This window comes from Populus euphratica, unplaced genomic scaffold (genome assembly GCF_000495115.2).
Source record: "Populus euphratica unplaced genomic scaffold, PopEup_1.0 scaffold32.1, whole genome shotgun sequence".
Lineage (NCBI taxonomy): Eukaryota > Viridiplantae > Streptophyta > Magnoliopsida > Malpighiales > Salicaceae > Populus > Populus euphratica.
Window position 1 is genome coordinate 1,176,835 of NW_011499861.1, and position 16,501 is coordinate 1,193,335.

The 16,501-nt window shown below is 28.0% G+C and overlaps 1 protein-coding gene across 3 annotated transcripts; it reads right to left on the reverse strand.

Annotated features, from left to right (window-relative positions):
* Positions 1-1,368: 1,368 nt before the first annotated feature.
* LOC105124806 (uncharacterized protein At5g41620) lies at positions 1,369-5,833 on the reverse strand. Of its 3 annotated transcripts, XM_011024943.1 has the most exons (4): positions 4,581-5,159; positions 4,273-4,436; positions 3,854-3,979; positions 1,369-3,106 (listed from the first exon to the last, which is right to left on the reverse strand). In XM_011024943.1, exons 2-4 carry the CDS (start codon positions 4,324-4,326, stop codon positions 1,619-1,621), a joined length of 1,668 nt encoding a protein of 555 aa, XP_011023245.1. In that variant the 5' UTR covers positions 4,327-4,436; positions 4,581-5,159; the 3' UTR covers positions 1,369-1,618. The 3 variants fall into 3 exon arrangements, with proteins under 3 accessions (XP_011023245.1, XP_011023242.1, XP_011023243.1); XM_011024940.1 differs by lacking the exons at positions 4,273-4,436; positions 4,581-5,159 and adding an exon at positions 5,170-5,833; XM_011024941.1 differs by having other exon boundaries at positions 4,273-5,159.
* Positions 5,834-16,501: the final 10,668 nt, after the last annotated feature.

A 16,501-nucleotide genomic window follows, 5' to 3' on the forward strand; every position in this document is an offset into this window, starting at 1 on the left:
CTAAAATTCCCCCCAGCCCGTTTTAAGTTTTTTTTTTTTTTAAATGGGAAGGGCAAGAGCAGAAAATCGTTATTCCACTGAAAAGTAATTTCCCTCACATAAAATCCTTCATGTTTTAACTTTTGTTTAATTTAAACTTTTCACTTTCATCATATTGCCAAAATAAGGTCAACATGAAAACATTTGGCGATGCAACAGAATAGATTACGAGGCCAAGAAACTTATTGTGATTGTAACAGAAACAAGGCAGCTAGTTTTTTAAAGTTGAAATGAACAGTTGTTTGCGCAGGTAGCCATCCTCAGATTCAGCACAATCCGGTAGGCATCAGTAATGTGATACTTACCACCTTATGTAGAATCGTTAAGTTGCGGGCAAGATAAAAAAAAAAATTGAATGGTTTAAAAAATTCAAATTATATAAAATTATTTGTTATTATTATTAAAATTGATTTAATAAATCTAATTTTATTTCTTGTTTAACCTAAATTTAAAATTAATTCAAATAAAAATTACTTTAATATGACCCAATCAACTTTATAAATCTAAAAACACATAAATAATCGGTAAAAAATATAATTTAATTTCAAAAAATAAAAATAATATTTTTTATTTTAATTTTAAAATAATAATATATTAAATTAACCGAGTTTTGCAGGATCTAATTATAAATTCCATTAAATTTAACAACTTTGATTTTCAAATGATACAATAACAAAAACACTCATAGAATTAAACAATAGTCAAACATAAAAATATTTATTAAAAATTATAATAATTTTATTAAAAATAAATTAAAACAAGTTATAAAAATAAATTTTAAATTAATTAAATATTAATAAAAAATTAATAAAAACAAATTTATTAAGATAACTTTTTTTAAAAAATAAAAAAATTTAATAAATTTTTTTTATTAAGATAACTTTTTTTAAAAAATAAAATAAAAAGAAACTTCTCGATCAAATTCATTGCCTATTCATTGCCTAATATGTATTTAAAATTAACCTGCGTAAAATTACCTACCTAACATATAATAAGCATGATATAACTTAAAAAGATTTCAAAATGATATTTATTTTTAATATGACAACAGTAATATATTATACTGGCCAAAATTCATATTATATTGGCTAAAATTTTAGGGTTCCATTAGTTTAATTTTATTTTTTTAATTATTTTTATTTAAATTGAAATAAACTCATGAAAATAAACTAAAATAAATTATAAAAAATAATTTTAAATAAGAAAAAAGACTTAAATCCGGTAAAACCCCGTTTTTTTAGTAGGAATACTTAAAAAGGCCGCATGAGCTCGCGCGCTCGAGTGCGAACCCCCTACTCTACTCGGGATCAAAATGCCGAAAAAATGTTGTAATTCGAAAAAAAAATTGGCCATATAAGCTTTAGGGACGGCTTTCAGGTTTACGTAGGGTTAAATTCTGTGATCACCCCAGAACACGTACACTTCCCATCTACAAATATAGTTCCAAAATTTACAACTGGAAGGAAATAAAATAGGCAACACGGAAGATCTTGGACACCACTTTCGTGCAGAAGTTTCTAATGGAGAAGATTCTTCCTCCAGGCTTATCCACCTTCCCCTATCAACCTAAATGATAGCTTTAGAAGCTCTTAAAGCAAGATTTCTGGCCCTCCAATCTTGCTTCAAGTAGCTTCGCCTTCAGTGTATTTTCCTTCAAGACCCTGGTCACTTTTAAGGAAGACTCAGACTTCTCAAATTCAGGGGATTTCAACTTTGACATCCATTGTTGTACTGGACTAGCATGACCTACAAATACAGGCTGAGCACAAGCATCTTCCTTGAAATCTCTGACGGGATGAGTTTTATCACCCTCAGATGACAAGGAGTGATGTCTTGTTAGGGTATCTATCATATAATTAGAGTTCAATCCATGGGCCCCCATCTGTTTACTTTTCCTTTCGTGTTGACCATCTTGTTTAGTTTCACAGATACTGGATAAACCCTGGCTCTCTACTCTAAATTCATTCTGCCCTCTATCTGGAAATCGGTTTTTGCTTCCAGCCACGTGTTCTTCAAACTGCACCTGGAAATTGACTTGGTTATGAACCTTAGTGTTTTCCCCCGATCCAGCCATTCTCTTCTTAGAATTTGAGAACAATATCTTCTCAAGACGAATTTCTGAAGCATTATCTACTTCTTGTTTGGAGTTGCATGTGGTTTGTCTTTTGCTTGCACCCTTGTTTGGTTCAAAACAATGTGAATCACTGTCGGTAGAATCTTCATCAGCTGCAGCTTGAGGTGCGCTTGCATTGTCATTCAATGGAAATGATTCCCGCCGTGAGCAATTCTTTATTCCCTCCTTTGCAAAGCTACTGTCTTTCTTCAATTCATTGGAGAGTCTAGCTTGAAGAAAGGTTTCAATATCCAGACCTAATTTATCAACAATTGTATTCTTTCCAACAGGATCACTTTCAGCTTCTGCTAGTTTCATTTGCATCCGTTCATCAAGCCATGCTTCTGAAATATGGAGAACCAACCGGTCAGGTTTTTCCCTATCTACACTATCCATGTCAGATTTGTGCCTAAGGGACCGCACCTCTTGCTCATAATCTCTTATTCCCTGGGCAAACTCATCACACAAATTTTCCAACAAAAAACAGGCTTTCCTTTCTCTCTCGAGCTCTTTTAAAGCATTAGAGAAAGAGTATTTTACCTCAGAAAGCTCTCGGGCCAGCTTCCGGTGGAGGCTCTCTGAGTGCTTCCTCAACTTCTTTTCATCTTCCAGTTCTTCTTGCACTGACTGAACAGCATATTTGATTCGGTCTTGCTCCTTGTTCTTCCTGACAACTTTATCTTCTGCAAGTTGTTTCATTAAGATGTCCATTTCTTGCCTATCTGCTTGCTTCTCCTTGAGCAGCTCTTTTATTTGTGACTGAGAATCATCCAGTTCCATTTTTAACGCTCTTAACAACGACATATTGCATGCTTGCTGCTCTTCAAGGCTCCAGATCCGATTCAGCACCTTGAGCAATTCTGTTGATGTCTTAAGACTATAACTTGACTCTCCCATCCTGCCCTTAAAATCTGAAGAACTACTAGGGGTAACTGCAGGATTATAAGGTGCCACCTGCGGAAAAGAGCCACTCCTGAATTTGTAGAAGAAATACAAAGAGAAAACAAACAGATAATTTGGGGAATCACAATGACAATAAAAGAAACAGTTATGATAAGGAACTTCTTGAGGAGATCAGCTAATATAACATTCACAGTGTCCTTATCAGCAGCATGCTAACTTAAATGAGAACCATTAACATGATAAAACGCCTAGTTCATCATTTTCCACTTTAATATGACAACTTTAGTTTGGGTCCTTGACTTTCTTCTGTTTATGAATTGACACGACAAAAAAAGCAGTTTGTAGTCTCAAGTTTTATCTGAGCATGAATGATAATCAGATCCTTTTTGTTGCACATGAAACTTCTCTGGAGACCAAATTTTCAAAATACAGGAATTACATAATTGGGTCCGTTTAAGTTTTACTTAAAACTGTGCTTTTTATGTATCAATATCATAGTCGTCTAACTGATGATTGCCAAGGGACTATCACTAGAGGCATCCAAGTTCATCTCCTAAGTCTATATCTAGCACAAGAGACAATTTCCAAATCAAGATTCCCACTGTTACTCCATGATAAGTAAAGAGGGAAACTATGTACTATAAGTTACCTTTGAACTTCCATGGATTGCTGATATTGCAAAAAGTCATGGGACACCTAATTGCCTCTGTTCTGTTCTGTTTTCTTTTATAATTTCCTATATGCACAAAATCAAAACAAAAATTGCTGAGGGATATAGGGAGGAGAACATTTATTTACCTCCATTGAGCTATCACAACTTGCAGGTGATATAGTAGGCTTTAGAGCATTACCATCTCTTCCAGTTGGTCGATGGTGTTGCATCAATGATGCGGCCTGTTTCCTCAAGCGACTTGCCCTTGCTGGCTGGAAATATTAGCTAGGATTAGTTACTTTGTGAAAATAATAATACTCAAAGCTACTTTATCATTAGAGTAAGGATCAGTTTACAGTGTGCAAATGCCTAGCTTCCTGAAAGAAAGAAATAGTCCACTACATAATGATTACAATTCCTAAGTTAAACAGGAACTCCAATGTATTCTTGCTCATCCAGTGGACGTAGGGATTTCAACTCCAAGAAACCAAACCAAGAGCATCAATGGTAAAGTACATTTAATGAGGTTGTTCTACCAAAACAAGAAACAGAGATTGCTTATTACTTGAACATTTGTTATGTCACAAGAAGAAGGTAGACACTTCACTTCCAGCCACATGACAACGGAACAGATCGTTGCTAATGGGCACCCCTTATATTAAGACTACCAAAGCAGGTAGCCAGCAATTTTGTACTCAATGAAGAACGAGATCTGGTTCTAGGCAACAACTGATAGCATAACCAACAAAAGGAAAAAAAAAATAATAATAAAGAAAACCACCAGGACATCAACAATCATTAAATAATCTGGAGAAAATCCAGGTAAAATTAGGAGGATGCATGTTTTTTATTATTATTATTGTAATTGATTACCTATAAGTAAATGTTGAAACTACAGAAACTCGATTTGGAGTCCAGAAGATGAATTTAGGAAACTGAAGACCACAAAGAAGAAACCTTTCAACTCAAACATGAACTGCAAAACAAGAGCATGCATGGAACAAAGCTGCCTATGGACCACCAGCACAAGAGTAGAAACCATGAGATAAAGCAATTAAAATATGTTATTAGAAAAGGCATTCTGCAAGTAACAAAGGCAACAAAAAAATAAATTAAAAAAATAAGCTCCCAAACCATCAGCCTCTAAATAATTCTAAGAAAAGGATAAAACTTTCTGCATTAATTGACAGTTCCTCTCAGCTAAAATGTCAAAATATATACAACTAAAAGATCAACAGACCAAGCAAAGCACAAGACAGGCAAGCAAAACCCCCCAGCCACCAAACAAGAAGAAGCCAACAAAAATCAATTGAAGCCGGTAATGACAAAAAAAGAAAAATACAGCTCGAGAACCAGCCAATCACAAAACAAGATTATAATCGAAAACCCCATTTTTTCCCTATCTAGTCATAAACTCCATCAAAATTATAAACGATAAAGAAATGCTAAGAGATAGTTAAACCTGATCGGGGGGGCTATTAAGAGGATCAACTAAATGAGTACGTGGCCCAAAGGCCTTCTTGTCTTTATACTGGTGGCTAGGGTGTGCTCTTCTATGACCAGGATTCTTGTTCATTTTAGGCACAGAATGGTGAACTTGGGGCTGAATCTCCCAAAAATTGGCACAGAGCTTTCTAGCAGAGACAGCAGTGGTGGTGTTTAGAAATTCTTGAATGGGGTTGTTGTTGCTATCATTTGGAGAAGAAGAGAACTCAAGTCTCCAAGTGGGTGATGGAGTAGATGGGCCTCCTCTTTTCCCGACCTGCATTAGCATCCCTCCTTTCGACTCTCTTTTACCCATCGATATTTCTCCTTCTTTCTTTTCGCCTTTCCCTTGTCTCTCCACGTCCACACCTTTATCTTTTCTTTCCATGTTTCGCTTCAAGTTCCTAACCTTGGGTTCTTCTCTGTTTCACTCATCTAGCCTGGTCTGCTGTTTTAGTTTGAGTGAAGTTTGGTCTCTGTTTGCGTGCTTCTCTCCTGTCCTACCGTGACTTGTAGCTACAGGTGTTGGTTGCATCTCCTCATGTTTCTAGTTTTGTGTTCAGTGTCTGACTGAAGTTTTCTAACCTTATTTCTGGGCTCTGGTTTTCCCCTGTTAATTTTTTGTCCTTTGCCCCTGTTCTCTAGCCACCTTAGGTTGAGGTGGAATGGATGTTTTTGAAATAATTTTTTATTAAAAGAATCTTGAAATAATTTTTTATAATACTTTTTTATAATTTAGATATACTTAAATTAAAAAACTAAAAAAGTATTATTTTTATTAAAATATATTTTAAAAAGCTTCTTGCACCATGATATTAAACACATGTTTAACCTTTTTTAATACAACTCTAAGGGTTAAAGAACAGGATATGAATGGACTCACGAGAAAAGTTATATAATAGTGTATATTTTTAAAAATATTTTTATTTTAAAATATATTAAATTAATATTTTTTATTTTTTTATAGTTTAATGTTGATATTTAAAAAATATTAACAAGTATTAATTTTATTATATTTTTATTAAAAATATTTTAAAAATTATATTGTAAAATATTATAGAGTGGTCAAAGCTCAACCATGGTTAACTCAATCGTGTTTAACATTGTATTTAAAGATGTTTTAAAAAAATTGAAAATTTTTTTATTTTAAATTAATATATTTTTTATGTTTTAAAATTATTTTGATATGCTAATCTTAAAAATAATTTTTAAAAAATAAAAAAATTATTAATATATTTTTTTAAATAAAAAATATTTTAAAAAATAATTAAATATAATTCTTATCAAAGTTAGAATTTTCACTGATTTCTCTACTTATAAGTGAAACTAGAAAATAGAATTAACAAAGACATGAAGATTGAGTTTTTTTTAAAAAAAAAAAAACTCACAACACATTGTGGTTAAGCAGTATTTTCCTAAAATGATAAGGTGGCGCCATGATAATCCAATAGCTGTGTAATCTCGGATGACCATTAGTGAAAAGGCACCTCCTTTTTAAGAAGTAAATCGGTGTGCAGACTTTGACTTATTAGCTACGATCATTTTCATCAGTAACATGAGATGATTGGTATGGTTGAAGCAGTTCTGTCCCTTTTAACTCTCCGTTTTCTTACTTTTGTTTACCCAAAACAAAAAAATACTATTCCCTGAGTTAAAGCTTGCATCGCCTAATCTGAAAACAGGAAGGGGCTGTTTATTTCAAAATTATTTTGAACAATGGCTAGTCCCCTGCATCTATTCTATCTTCTATGCGATTTAGGTTATATTTGGTATTGTGATTTTATTATATTTTTAAATTATTTTGATATGATAACATCAAAAATAAATTTTAAAGAATAAAAAATATATATTATTTTAATATATTTTTAAATAAAAAATACTCTGATTTACCTCTGCACACTTTTTTTTAATCATGAAGGTCTCGCAAAGTCAACAAAAAAACAAGAAGATAATGACAAGCTAGAGGCATTTTTGCACAATTAGGCCTACAAAGTAAAACTTCTCACGTTAGAACACTATTTGCATGATCCAAATTATCAAACCATTTTGAAAGCTTTTCTCTCTTTCTTGCCAAGATTTTTGTTGGATCCTCTACTTGTTAGTGTGAAAGAGTACTGATTCTACATCTACTATTTGCTCGTTGTTGACATTTCTGGTATCAAGGCCACCTTCACTTCCCTAATATTTGCGATTTGTCTCGCCATGCTCTACATATCCTGGGAGTAGATGTGTGCTATGCCAGGCCAGCAGTTTAAATTTTGCAGAGGCTCTATGACTAGAATTGAAAGGCATTACCTTTCTTTTACCCAACTCGCTGGAGCCAATAATCTTATAGTTGATCTTGCATTCATGTATCTCTTCCTCGAGCATTTTTGAATTCTAACCTCTTTTTATATTAAAAAAATAAATCATTTAAAATATTATTAGTTATTAGATTAGACCTGATATATTGTTAAAAAACAAGTCTAATCTAAATATTTATAAAAAAATATTAAAAAAATAATTATTTTTTCTACTTGTATATAAAGATATAACTTTTATGAAGATGTAAATTATATTAATTTCTTCTCTTATTTTTTATTTTTAAAATTAATTTGATAAAATTTATAAAAACATCATATTATTTTGATTCTATAATTGACAGTAAAATAATTGATTTAAATACAAGAAAACCATCTTGCATTCATGTATCTCTTCCTCAAGCATTTTCGAATTCTAACCTCGTCTTGTATTAAAAAAATAAATCATTTAAGATATTATTAGTTGTTAGGTTAGACCTGATATGTTGTTGAAAAACAAGTCTAATCTAAATATTTATAAAAAATATTAAAAAAATAATTATTTTCTCTACTTGTATATAAAGATATAACTGTTACGAAGATGTAAATTATATTAATTTCTTCTCTTATTTTTTATTTTTAAAATTAACTTGATAAAATTTATAAAAACATCACTACTATCACATATTATTTTGATTCTATAATTGACGGTAAAATAATTGATTTAAATACAAGAAAACGAATTCTTACCGGCAAGTTTCTTTTAAACCTAGAGATGCTATGACAGAAACGTAGGAATAAAATCAGTAGGGTAATGATGCCTAAAATCCTTCTCTCGGAGCAAGGTTGGAAGAGCATTCAGCTAAAGCTTTTAACCATGCGGTTCCTGGGACAGTGTGACACGCAAGACACCTTTGGTGCCGAGCCTAGTTAGGACCCTAGGACGAGGAAAATCAACACGGGTGGCTGCTTTTTGGTGCCTCGGCATATCTCACCGATCTAGACCCATTTAGGACTGAGCCACAGGCCCACAGGTGAAGAAAAATTTGTGCAGATTGTCCATCAAAGAGCCTGTCAGAGACATGACCAACCTGTGGTCCATTGCCCTCTCGTGCTGGTGTTACGAAGCTTTTGTTTTGTTGTTTCTTTTAAGGATGTACTTTGCTCAATTATGCTCTTAACTAAGTTGCCACGTTTACATGTTTCAAGAAACTGTTTATGGTCACATTTGAGATTCATGATGTTGAGTTCTTTATGTTTTGTAAAAGGTTGAGGAAAATTCATAGATTTCATAAAGGGAACGATGATTGTCATACAAATTTGACGACACAAATGCGTGCACACCATTATCTTATTGGAGCTTACTTGATCAAGTGTGTAAATGTATTCGTGTCACATTAAGATATTATTGGAGAACATGGTAACAAACATTGTTTGGCAAATATTTAAAGAAAGAATTGTTTAAAATAATTTTTTTATCATTTTAATATATTAATATAAATTATTATCAAAAATAATTTTTTTAAAAATAATTGTTACTACAATACTCAACATTATAATATAATTCTTTCAAGAGATAGTCAAAAGTTAAATTTATATTTTTTTATTACTTGTAAAATTAGTAACATGATTTATGGTATTAATTAAATCTAAAATATTAGCCTGGATCTTTGTTTGAAATTTCTGTTAAAACATAATTGATGAATACATTTGATATTTTAAATCTATGGTCATTTTACTACTGAGGTTAAAACTTTATTAGATTTTAATCTTTAATATAAACTTTTTAATATAAATATTAACATAATTTAAACAAATTATCGATGAATAAGAAATCGTTCTCAAAAAACATTTAGTTCATATGTTTTTGAAAAAACCACGAACTCTCTAAAACCGAATCCTGTATAAAAAAAACAATATTTTTTTTTGTTTATTTAGTAGGAAGATAAAGAGTTAATTTTTAGAGAGTAGAGTACCTAAGTAAATTTAGAATTATATTTTAGATTGTTGGACCTTTTTAGGAGTGTACTTAAACAAAGTGATAGTATTGAAATCTTGAAAGGTTTATTAAAGTTATTTATTTTAAACTAGATGGTGAGCAATAAAGATGTTAGGATAAATGATTAATCTTTGATTAAAAAAAATTCATTTTGATTATACTTTATGAACTTTAACAAGTAAATGCCCTAAATTGTTTTTATTTAAGTATAAACTCCATATATGTTTAGCATGTATATCTGTCTTTTAATTTTTTATACAAGTTTATATATATTTTTTTAATATATATGTTAGCCTTTGTTGTGATTGCAAGTTTATTATTGTTCATATTAAACAAATATATCCACTTGTCCCATCAACAAGTATATTTTAAATTACAATCTTAAGGTTTTAGTGAATTAATTTTTATTTAGTTTATAACTCTTTATAAAAACTAGATTAATTGTTAAAAAGTATATTAAAAACTTTATTTATTTAGTTAAGTTTAACTTTCATCTAGCCTGTTATATTCATGCATGTAATATATTCTTTTAATTGAACATTTAAAGAATACATCTTTTAATCTTTGTTTCGATCATGCTAATTGTTTAATTTATTTATACAAACTTAAATTCATATGCTATTTATTTAAACAAGCTTATAATGGTATGATGTATGTTAATAGGATAATAATTTAAAATAATCTTGCCTAGTTTAAAAAATCTGGTTGTTTAGCCTTTTATATTTGTTATAAATTTTTTTTATCAAACTTTAGTTTGTTAAGATTTTGTGTTTGTTCCAAATATTATATCTTATACTTGTTTTGAGAAGAAAAAATTATTTATATAAATTCATGCTATTGATTTACTAAAATATATCATGACTTTAGCTAGAGGATTAGTTTTCTTAGCCAATTTGATTTTGGCAACCATTGCTTTGATAAAGAGGATTCCACTATTATCTTTTGTGGTGTATGGTGAGAAATCTGAAAAAAATAATGAATTGAACTTTAAAAGGAAACAATAAAAAAATATTATTTTAATTGACTACCTCAAATTTAAATAAGTTCTTATCGAAAAAAGTTCTAAGGCTATCAAATAATAAATTTGATTCTATTATTATGATAGCTTTGAACATATAGAATCATTATGATTTTGTGTGTAAAAAATTTATCTTGAATAGACTGGACAATACTTAATGTAATAGTTAAAGTTCAATTAAAAGTGCAAAAGAACTATAGAATGCTTTGAACAAATAGTTAACGATTGAAATTGATGGTATGTAAAAGCTCATAATCAATAAAAATTTTAAATTTCAAGATGGTTGACTCAATGGTCATTATGAACTAAGTTTAATAGTTTTAAATCACCTTACATGGTATTTATACTAAATAATGGTTATAGGTGAATTGTTTTCAAGTGGTTGCAATTATTTAAAAGTTTTTATCATCTTGGAAAGTTTTTGAGAATTATCTTAAGAATAAAAGTAAGAAAATTAAAGTTGAGGATCTCATTTTGAGGCTAAGACTAAAGAGAAAAATGAATTGTCTAAAAAAAAACTAACTTTTTTTTTTAAGGATAGACAACTCTAACTTCTAATTATATATTTAATAAAGTGTTATACGATGAGTTAGAAAAGGCATCATATAAATTATAAAAAGATAAAAGATCTTTCTACAAAATATATCCACTTGTCTAATCAACAAGTATATTTTAAATTACAATCTTAAGGTTTTAGTGAATTAATTTTTATTTAGTTTATAACTCTTTATAAAAACTAGATTAATTGTTAAAAAGTATATTAAAAACTTTATTTATTTAGTTAAGTTTACCTTTCATCTAGCCTGTTATATTCATGCATGTAATATATTCTTTTAATTGAACATTTAAAGAATACATCTTTTAATCTTTGTTTCGATCATGCTAATTGTTTAATTTATTTATACAAACTTAAATTCATATGCTATTTATTTAAACAAGCTTATAATGGTATGATGTATGTTAATAGGATAATAATTTAAAATAATCTTGCCTAGTTTAAAAAATCTGGTTGTTTAGCCTTTTATATTTGTTATAAATTTTTTTTATCAAACTTTAGTTTGTTAAGATTTTGTGTTTGTTCCACATATTATATCTTATACTTGTTTTGAGAAGAAAAAATTATTTATATAAATTCATGCTATTGATTTACAAAAATATATCATGACTTTAGCTAGAGGATTAGTTTTCTTAGCCAATTTGATTTTGGCAACCATTGCTTTGATAAAGAGGATTCCACTATTATCTTTTGTGGTGTATGGTGAGAAATCTGAAAAATTTAATGAATTGAACTTTAAAAGAAAATAATAAAAAAATATTATTTTAATTGACCACCTCGAACTTAAATAAGTTCTTATCGAAAAAAGTGTTAAGGCTATCAAATAATAAATTTAATTCTATTATTATGATAGCTTTGAACATATAGAATCATTATGATTTTGTGTGTAAAAAATTTATCTTGAATAGACTGGACAATACTTAATGTAATAGTTAAAGTTCAATTAAAAGTGCAAAAGAACTATAGAATGCTTTGAACAAATAGTTAACGATTGAAATTGATGGTATGTAAAAGCTCATAATCAATAAAAATTTTAAATTTCAAGATGGTTGACTCAATGGTCATTATGAACTAAGTTTAATAGTTTTAAATCACCTTACATGGTATTTATACTAAATAATGGTTATAGGTGAATTGTTTTCAAGTGGTTGCAATTATTTAAAAGTTTTTATCATCTTGGAAAGTTTTTGAGAATTATCTTAAGAATAAAAGTAAGAAAATTAAAGTTGAGGATCTCATTTTGAGGCTAAGACTAAAGAGAAAAATGAATTGTCTAAAAAAAAACTAACTTTTTTTTTTAAGGATAGACAACTCTAACTTCTAATTATATACTTAATAAAGTGTTATATGATGAGTTAAAAAAGGCATCATATAAATTATAAAAGATAAAAGATCTTTCTATAAATACCACGAAGTGTGGGGCTGTTTTGTAAATAATACATTTTTTTATCCTTAAAATGTCAATATAGGACCTAAAACAATGAATTATGTATTTATCAAATATGCTTACAATAGTAATGCATAATTTCTTGTACTCAAATCAAGTATTGAGGATATTCATCTTAATATTATAGTTAAATTAATGAATGACATATTATTTAAAGGCATAGTTCTATTTAATAAAATAATGCATATCAATTTATAAGAATGAAGCATTACATATCAAATATTGAGAATATTCTTCCTAATATTATAATCAAATCAATGAATGACATATTATTTAAAGGTATGGTTCCATTTAATAAAGTATATGAAAAACATTTATTTAAAAGAATGATTAAGGGTAGCTCAAATGATTATCATCAATAAAAAAAAAAGTGAACTTGAAAGGAGTAAAAAGGTAAAAATAACAAGAAAAAAATTGGTCTTGATTTTCTAACATATTTATTAGAAAATGAGTCTCGTATGTACTCCAAAATAAATATCTTATTTTTTAACATTTTAATGAAAGTAGATAATCAATAATGAAATATAATTTATTATGAATAATCATACATGAAAACTAAAGGATTTTCCTTCCAGAAGTAAACCATTAGTGCATAAGTAGATCCTTAAAAGTAAGATGAAAGTTAATGGGATTATTGATAAATATAAAAGTAGACTTGTTGTTAAAAAGTTTAACAATAGAAAGGTATGAGTTATTTTGGCACGCATTCATATGTGTTAGGAATAAATTCCATACAAATGTTATTATATAAACGATACATAACTTTTTTTAAATGGTAATCTTGATAAAGAGATTTACATAAAATAACATGAGGGATTCATTTTAATGACCAAGAAAATAAAGTTTGTTAAATCATTAAATTGTTTAAAACAAACACTGAGACAAATGAATAAATTGTTTGACAATGTTATGTTTTCAAATGAATTCAAAATCAATAAAGTTGATAAATGTGTTTATATAAGAAATGTAAATAAATGTCATGTTATTTTATGTATTTATGTTAACAATATACTCATTTTGAGTAATTGATTACATGATCAAGTCCACCAAGAAAACATTAATTAATAAGTTTAACTTGAAAGACTTGGGTGTCATAGATGTCATATGAGAAATAAAAAACATGGGGCATCTAATGGTTTGGTATTGTCTAAATCTTATTATATTGAGAAAATTCTTGATAAATTTTCTAAGAATGGTAATAACATTATAAAAACATAAATAGATATAAGTGTATATCTGTCTAGAAACAAAGATATGAGACTAGATCAATTAAAATACTATCAAATAATTGAGAACTTCATGTATGTTATAAACTACATGAGGCCTATTATTACATACTCAGTTAGCAAACGAGTATATTTAACAGTAATCTAAGTATGAATTATTGAAAAATAATAAATAGGGTACTTAAATACTTAAATACTTGAATACTTGAGATACAGCTTGGAGCATAAGTTACACTGTATTAGTTACCTAATGATGCTAGAAAAGTATAGTGATGTCAATTAGATATATGATATTAAAAATTCAAAATTAATTAATGGATATGTCTTCACACTTAATAAATAAGTTGTATCATGAAAATTCTATAAGAAAACATATATTAAAAGATCCATGATAAAATTAGAGTTTATTACTTTTGATAAAGTTAAAGAGAAAGTCGTATGACTACAAAACTAGTTTAAGGATATTCCATATTATTCAAAATCAATTCCAACAATTTACGTCCATTAAGACAATTAGTCTACTATTAAAAATTATTATTTGCTACTTATTCATATGATAAAAGCTTTAATGGTTGAAGCATGATAAAATGTAAGCTAAGCTCTTAATGATTTTTGTATTTTTGTATATCAAATAGAGTATAGAAAAATCCTTTTAATAAAAGATCACCTATATAAGTGAGAAATATGATCATATATTCATATGTGTTAAGAATAAATTCCATACAAATGTTATTACATAAATAATACATAACTTTTTTTAAATGATAATCTTGATAAAGAGATTTACATAGAATAACCTGAGGGATTCATTTTTAATAACCAAGAAAATAAAGTTTGTTAAATCATTAAATTGTTTAAAACAAACACTGAGACAAATGAATAAATTGTTTGACAATGTTATGTTTTCAAATGAATTCAAAATCAATAAAGTTGATAAATGTGTTTATATAAGAAATGTAAATAAATGTCATGTTATTTTATGTATTTATGTTAACAATATGCTCATTTTGAGTAATTGATTACATGATCAAGTCCATCAAGAAAACATTAATTAATAAGTTTAACTTGAAAGACTTGGGTGTCATAGATGTCATATGAGAAATAAAAAACATGGGGCATCTAATGGTTTGGTATTGTCTAAATCTTATTATATTGAGAAAATTCTTGATAAATTTTCTAAGAATGGTAATAACATTATAAAAACATAAATAGATATAAGTGTATATCTGTCTAGAAACAAAGATATGAGACTAGACCAACTAAAATACTATCAAATAATTGAGAACTTCATGTATGTTATAAACTACATGAGGCCTATTATTACATACTCAGTTAGCAAACGAGTATATTTAACAGTAATCTAAGTATGAATTATTGAAAAATAATAAATAGGGTACTTAAATACTTGAGATACGCCTTGGAGCATAAGTTACACTATGTTAGTTATCTAATAATGCTAAAAAGGTATAGTGATTTCAATCAGATATATGATATTAAAAATTCAAAATTAACTAATGGATATATCTTCACACTTAATAAATAAGTTGTATCATGAAAATCCTATAAGAAAACATATATTAAAAGATCCATGATAGAATTAGAGTTTATTACTTTTGATAAAGTTAAAGAGAAAGTCGTATGACTACAAAACTAGTTTAAGGATATTCCATATTATTCAAAATCAATTCCAACAATTTACGTCCATTAAGACAATTAGTCTACTATTAAAAATTATTATTTGCTACTTATTCATATGATAAAAGCTTTAATGGTTGAAGCATGATAAAATGTAAGCTAAGCTCTTAATGATTTTTGTATTTTTGTATATCAAATAGAGTATAGAAAAATACTTTTAATAAAAAATCACCTATATAAATGAAAAATACGATCATTTCTTTTAATTTTTTTTTTTAAATATTGAATTCTCTAAAGCATTCATGAAACTAGGAGTTATCCAATGCCAAAATAAATATAACCATGAGAACAAAAAAAAAAACCTCTAAGTGAAGATTTATATAAATATTATTGTTTTGGTTTACACGACAAGCTAAATAGTTCAAGATTTTGAGTTCACTAATTAGCCGAATAAATCGGTTATTATTTTATTGAGGAAGGTTTAACACTAAAAACAATCTATCTTATTATAATGATTCATCAAGTTAGTATTTTTTTATAAATCTTCGAGTTATTTTCATTACTTATAAGTTTTCCATTCATGTGGGGGATTGCTAGAAAATTTTGTTAGAAATAGTTGATTGGCACATTTGAGATCAAATTAAAAATGAAGTCCTCTCATTTTTATCGTTAAAACTTTGTTAGAATCTATTCATTTTCTTATTTTTATCGTTAAAACTTTGTTAGAATCTAATTTCTAACATAAACTCTTTAATATAAAAAATTAACATAATTTAAATAAATTATGGATAAGTGAAAAATTCATCTTAATGAATCCATGATTATATTTTTGAAGAAATCCAAAACCCTTCAAAATCAAATTATGGATGAGTGAAAAATTAATCTTAATGAATCCATGATTATGTTTTTGAAGAAATCCAAAACCCTTCAAAATTTATCCCATAAAAAAAAAAGTTTATGTGGCTTATTTAATGGAATGTGAAGAGTTAATATTGAGAACAAATAACACCCAAGTTTTAAGTGGGTTTTAAGTTTAAATCCATACTTGTATGCGGTTTAATTTGAATTAGCTTATATTCATGCCTTGGGCTTTAATTTTGTATCTGGAATTAAGTTTAGGCTTGTTATAAAATAATTTTTTTAGCTCAA

Coding starts and splice junctions, on each gene's coding strand:
- LOC105124806 (XM_011024940.1), bottom strand. CDS start 5,580: ATGGAAAGAAAAGATAAAGGTGTGGACGTGGAGAGACAAGGGAAAGGC. Junction 3,980..5,169: donor TTAATAGCCCCCCCGATCAG/GTTTAACTATCT, acceptor TAATATTTCCAG/CCAGCAAGGGCAAGTCGCTT. Junction 3,107..3,853: donor GTTGTGATAGCTCAATGGAG/GTAAATAAATGT, acceptor TCTTTTCCGCAG/GTGGCACCTTATAATCCTGC.